General features: G+C 34.6%; 1 protein-coding gene and 1 pseudogene across 1 annotated transcript in view; one reads left to right on the forward strand and one right to left on the reverse strand.

The window, feature by feature from the left end:
* The window catches only part of LOC119579957, a 6,758-nt pseudogene extending 1,409 nt beyond the window's left edge, over positions 1-5,349 (forward strand).
* Positions 5,350-5,978: 629 nt separating this feature from the next.
* LOC119579958 (potassium voltage-gated channel subfamily H member 8-like) overlaps positions 5,979-6,568 on the reverse strand; it is a gene marked incomplete at its 5' end in the record, with an annotated part of 48,401 nt that continues 47,811 nt past the window's right edge. The window contains 1 exon segment of the mRNA XM_037927803.1: positions 5,979-6,039. Coding sequence (XP_037783731.1) covers positions 5,979-6,039 — 61 coding nt within the window.

Below are 6,568 nucleotides of genomic sequence, written 5' to 3' on the forward strand. Positions count from 1 at the left end.
AAAAAAACTAAAAATTGGGGGGAAATATTTTATTTTTTTGAATTAAAAACAAAAAAAAAAACAATTAAAACTTTTTTTTTAAAAAAACAAAAAAAAAAATGGGAAAAAAAAAAAAATTTTAAAGGAATAGGAAAAAATTTAGATTATTAGGGCAAATTGATTTGTTTGTCATAATGCCAAGGGAATTTCAGATTGCTTTTTTGGGGAGGTACAATTTTAAGTGTTTATTTTTTTTCTTTCCAAAGTGATATTTTCATCTTGCACTTGTTCTGTTTGGTATACATAGCTTGTCCTGTGTATTCTGCATGTGTGTTAATAATCCAAAATGTGTTATTGAGTGTGTTGAAGTTTTTGTTCATTGTCTTTAGTTAATGTTAATTGTGCACCTTTTGATTTTTGCTCTGCACCATTTATTTTTGAGAATTTGTTTGGTTAATTTCCATCTATTTTGTAAAATCTTTAGAATAAAAAAAATAAATAAATAAATAAATAAATGAACTTTGTCGAAGTTGTATATATATATAATTGATTAAATTTCCAAGAATACAAATTCATTTCCCTATCTTGATCAGTATCTGATACATTATCCTTGTTAGAAGAAAAAAAAATTTAAGCAATGTCTTGTTCCACAGTGAGCACTGGCGCAAGGAGAACAATCTTCAGCAGAATGTGAGCACTCTGAAGGAGGAACTGTCAAGAGCAGACCAGTCGCTTCGATCTATGGCAGGCAAGGTAAGGCACCAACAGAAATTTGTTAGTGTTTAGATTGTGGCCTCAAATGATGACGGTAAATTAATTAGTTTTAATTCTATTTTCTGATTTTCATGAACTTTTCTTTTTCAATTTCAGCCCATTTTAAATGGGCGAGACAGTGTACAAAAGGTCCTAGACACTTTTCGGGAACGTGGTGGCCATCTTGGGGAGATTGCCACACAGTATTATGGTCTTCTGATCGAGAACTTTGAGTGTGAGAGGTCCATTTACACAGCTGTAGAGGTCACAGCTGGCAACAAGTAAGTTGTCTTAAATAATTTTCCTTGCATTGAAGATTTGAACAATTTTAATTCTGAAAACTGTGTGATTGGAAAATAAGATTAGACTTGATTTCTTAATGCAATTTAAGGAGATATGCACAAAGCCAGACTACCTTCATTATGATATTTGTAAATTATCTTTTGATAATGTAATTTTTTTCCACAGATTATTCCATCACATTGTGGAGTCAGATAAGATTGGCACACAAATCTTAAAGGAGATGAACAAACAAAAGCTACCTGGAGAAGTGACATTCATGCCTCTTAACAGATTGACAGTCAAGGATATTGATTATCCACAAACAAATGTAAGTAGTTGCCTCTTGTTCAGTGTCATTGCTAATTATGCAGAATTTATTTAATTGATTAAAATGATTTGCTATTATTGTTATACATCCTTTTTCCTCTTACAAATAACAGGTTTGCAAGATAATGGTGGGAGATTTATTTTACAGTAAGGTGGGCACTTCTTTAAATTGACATAAAACAATGACTCAATGATTTTCTTCTATCAGGATGCCATTCCCATGGTGAGCAAGCTTACCTATTCAGACCGGTACCTCAAAGCACTAAAGTACATCTTTGGACGCACCCTCATCTGCCGTAATCTTGAGGTGGCCACACATCTTGCCCGCTCAACTCGACTGGATTGTGTGACACTTGATGGTGATCAGGTTGGTTTGATTGAAGTTTATTTTAGCTTATAATGATATAAAGTGGAGGGGCAGTTATAGAAAAAAAATCAAGAGGTGTAGAACATGTTTAATTAGGATTGTGGTTTCTAGGCTTTCATTTGGTTTCACACTCAGCTACACTTGTCTTTCAACAAAATAAGAAAATATATATTCTTACCCCCCCCTCCCCCTCCCCCCATCATATAAAGTCATACAGGTATTTATACATCTATCAGAAATTAAGGTTTCAAAAGCACTTTGTCAACCTTGGACACATAATGGAAAGGTCTGTAGTATCAGATAAAGTAATCAGTAACTTCAATAACAAATTGTGTTTTAGAAGCTGCTTAGTGACCAAATCAGAATTGTCTTGACAGCATTCTCCCCCTCCTCTAACTCATCATCATCCTCCCCTCAAAGATAGTTAGAAAATTATAATGTGGTTGTAATTTTTTACTAGTCACTCAAAAATTCCTTAACCTGGATTTTTCCATGCTGTATTCTGCACAAGTGTCTAAATTTAACATATGCTACCATTGACTTCAGTATGAATGGACAATAAGCATACGCATAAAACCTTGAGTTATAAATATATGATTTGTAGATATGACAGTTATTCCAAAAGATTTATTAAATTTACCCTCTTATCAGGTATCCAGCAAAGGTTCCTTGACTGGCGGCTACTTCAACACCTCGAGATCACGCCTGGAAATCCAGAAGGCGAGATCTGAGTTGCGGGACCAGATCACCTCAGCAGAAACAGAGCTCAGGACATTACAGGACACCCTTAGAAACACAGAGCAGGAAATCAACAAGATAGTGTCTGAAATGCAGAAGACAGAGATCAAGAACAGCAAAGCAAAGTGAGTATCAAGATGTTTTGTTAAGTTGTTGAAAGTAGCACCTAACCACATTTACTCTTACAAGGAGTTTGTTCGCTTATTAGTGACAATTATCCTCACTTCTGAAAATGATAAGTAGTAAGATGCTAATTAACAAAACACAACACTTTCAAGTCTTAAAGAAAGTTGTATGGAAATTTTTCCTGAATACAAAGATAAAGCATATAGATTTAATTTATCTTTTCCCCAATCACCATAGGAATCTCTTTGAGAAAGTGAAAACAGACATCCGTCTAATGAAAGAGGAGTTGTCTGGCTTAGAGCGCACAAAGCAGCCCAAAGAGCGGTCTCTGTCTCAACTGAAGGCCAACTTGGAAGCCATGATGGCCACCAAGGAGGGCCTGGAATCAGAGCTTCACCAGGACCTCATGGCCACCCTTAGTGTCCAGGTATTGCATGGTCTTGTTTATAGTTTGTGAAATGTTTATTGAAAAGGTAATAATTGCTTTTTATTATTATCATTATTATTTATTTGTTTATTTTCCTTCACCTTAGGACCAACGTGAAGTTTGATCAGTTGAATGATGACCATCAGAAGATTGACTCAGGAGAACAAAGAGGGCCTTTACACGGCGCATGAAGCTTGAGGCTGACAAAAACAAGCTGGAGAAACTTGTTGACAAATAACCTCCACAGAAGAAAAGATGAACTCGTACAGGTAATTAAGAACACAGATTTACATAGGTTAATTATATAATATAGAAATACATATGGTCTTAGTTTCAGTTATAAAAAAGAAGATAAATCTAATAATTATTTTACTTGTTCTCCCACTTCAAGGCCTCCAAGAAATCTCGGTAGAGGACCGCAAACGTCAGCTAGAGCATAGTCAAAGTGAGATCCAGAGAGTGGATTCACGCATCGAGGAAGTAGCTGTCCAGTTCAAGGAAGTGGAGAAGAAAGTAGTAGAACATCAGAAAAAGGAAAAGGTAAGAAAACTGTTCATTGCTTGATAAGAGGCATTATCCAGCAACTCTGTACTTTTTTACTCTCTCTATTTTTGAACTTCTAATACATCTATTACTTATGTATTTATCATCATTTTTTCTTTACTTCAGTGTTTCCCATATCCTTAGGAAAGATGAATTGAATTTTGAAATAGTGTGTTGAGAGAAGAATTTTTGGTCCTAGGCCTCTAAAACCGCTTTTCATTATATTTCAGAGTTTGAAAGCTGAGCTTGAAAAACTGAAATTAAAAGAAGAAGGAAGTAATGGAACGTATGGAAGAGGATGCCAAAGATTTGGAAAAGATGGCATCCAAGCAGAATCTTCTCCACCAGAAGATTGATGAGTGCACTAAGAAGATCAGGGACCTTGGCTCCTTGCCCTCTGATGCCTTTGACAAATACCAGGTATTTTTTGTTGTTGTATTTTTTTTTTTTTTTTTTTTTTTATAGAATACTGTTACTTGATACTCTAAACCTATGTTTGAATTAAAATTTAGTAAGAAATAGAATATGCAGTTGTAATGAGCATTCTATTTTCTCTCAGAATCTAGCAACAAAGCAGCTGTTCAAGAAACTAGAGACCGCAAACACAGAACTCAAAGAAATACTCACCATGTCAACAAAAAGGCCTTGGACCAGTTCATATCTTTCTTGAGCAGAGGAAAAGCTGGTTTCTCGGAAAGAGGAACTGGATAGAGGGTAAAGTCTTGATGTAATACTGTCTAGCATGCCTAATCTTTGGGAATAATAGTGAAGAAAAGAAATTGTTAATGTTAATATAATAATTTTCATTTAATACATTTTATATGTATTTCCAGTTATGATAAGATCAAGGAGTTGATGAGTGTCTTAGAACATCGGAAATATGAAGCCATCCAGTTTACCTTCAAGCAAGTGTCAAAGTACTTCAGTGAGGTGTTCAAGAAGCTTGCTCCACAGGGACACGCTCAGCTTGTTATGAAGTCTGACCAAGATGAAGAAAGCGAGGTAAGTAAAGATTTGATTGTCAGGAAGTTCAGAGGACATTGGCCATTGAGTGATGCAGCCTCACTTAGTGGGGACATTTTCTCACTGGAACTGCCATTGACTAGTAATATATTCAGCAAATAAATGTTCATTGCCTCTCTTTTAAACAACAGCAAGAAGAACAGGGTACTGTAGACAAACTTCACTGGTGTAGGCATCAGGGTGTCCTTCACTGGCCGGAATGCGGAGATGAGAGAGATGAACCAGTTGTCTGGAGGTCAGAAGTCTCTTGTGGCTCTGGCTCTTATCTTCGCCATTCAGAAGTGTGACCCTGCCCCCTTCTATCTTTTTGATGAAATTGATCAGGTAAAAATGTTTGAGAGTATTACTAGGCTTTCTTGTTAACTGTTCAATTTTAAATGTGTTTTCATGGGTGTTAAGAATCTTTTTTTATTGAAAGTGTGGAAGCTTATTTCAGTATTTTACTCTTTTTTCCTTAACAGGCACTTGATGCTCAACACAGAAAAGCAGTTGCTGACATGATCCACGAACTCAGCAAGGATGCGCAGTTCATCACCACAACTTTCAGACCAGAGCTGCTTGAGCATGCTAACAAATTCTATGGTGTAAAGTTCAGGAACAAAGTGTCCCATGTGGAGTGTGTCTCGAGAGAAGAGGCGTATGACTTTGTGGAAGATGATCAGACACATGGTTAAAAGAGGATTTATTTCCATAAAACCATCTGGTGAATGGGCTGTGAGATGGAAAGGCATGCTATATAAGACATTATTATTGCATATTCCATCAGAACTGGATTTATTTTTTAGAAAAAAAAAAAAAAAAATTCTTGTTTGAGAGGAAGCAGAGAAACTTTTTTTAAAGTCTTGTAAATATATTTTCTCCACCATCCCTCCCTCACCCCATAATGGGGTAGGTAAAAAGAGAATATAAAAGTATATAAAAAAAAAGTTTGAGTTCAACTTAAATGTACATAGGTATTTCAATACTGATGTTGCCTGTTAATTACTCCTTTAATCGGAGTGCAATTTGTATAAAAGATTTTCATCGAGAAATTGATGCTTATTTTTGATGTGCAGAAGTGGAAAAGGGACCTGAGGTACCAACCATAATTTTACACTACTTTAGATAGAAAGCACTTTTTATTTGTCTATTACTGAAAATCACAAATTTACAGATGTTAAACTAAATGATTTTTATTTATGAAAAACAAAAAATAGGTTTTGTTTAATTTATATCATGGAAGAAAAATCATGTATGAAAGTGCTTTTTTTATTTCTTTTGTAATAAAGGAAAATATTACATTATTTGTTTCCTTACTGTTGTCCTAATATAGTATACAGGAAAGTATAGAAAGCCTATAAAAGTAGGAACACTCTGGTAATATTTGCCAGTTTTTGGCTAATTTAGAAAAAAAGAAAAAATACCAAAGGATAATCAGACACCCATTTCATCTGGTTCTTCATTTGCAAACAGTAGTACAAGTAAGCAATATGCTCTGAAATTAGGCTAGGTATAAAACAAGATATTTTAAGCATAAATATCTGCATACAAGTTAAAAAGAAAACAAAAATCACATTTGTTTTTGCAAACAATATATACTGCTAAGTAAACCAAAGACCTTTGTGCAATAAATAGTTAATGCATGTGAACTAGTAAAAAAAAATAATACAAGGCCAGGGTATACCATTTTAGCAAGACAAACAAAATTATCAGGGTAATCCATTGCTGTTATCTGTTGACTTAACAACAAATAGCCACTGCTACCATGGAATTATTTTGCTACATTGCTGACCTCTCAAAGGTGTGCCACATGTATAGCCATAAACATTAAATGCTAAACTTGGGGTCTTTTTTTTTTCCTTTTTTTTTTTTTTTTTTTTTTGAGTACATTACACCACATCAAATGGCCATACAAACACTGAGGAGCAAATCTATGGTAGGCAAAAAATAACAGCCCTAATATTTTGTGGGAAAAAGTTCTATAGGTTTTATAGCAGAAAAACATCTTGTATATGACTTTGGAA

Source organism: Penaeus monodon, chromosome 13 (assembly GCF_015228065.2).
Source record: "Penaeus monodon isolate SGIC_2016 chromosome 13, NSTDA_Pmon_1, whole genome shotgun sequence".
In the NCBI taxonomy this organism is placed as follows: Eukaryota; Metazoa; Arthropoda; class Malacostraca; order Decapoda; family Penaeidae; genus Penaeus; species Penaeus monodon.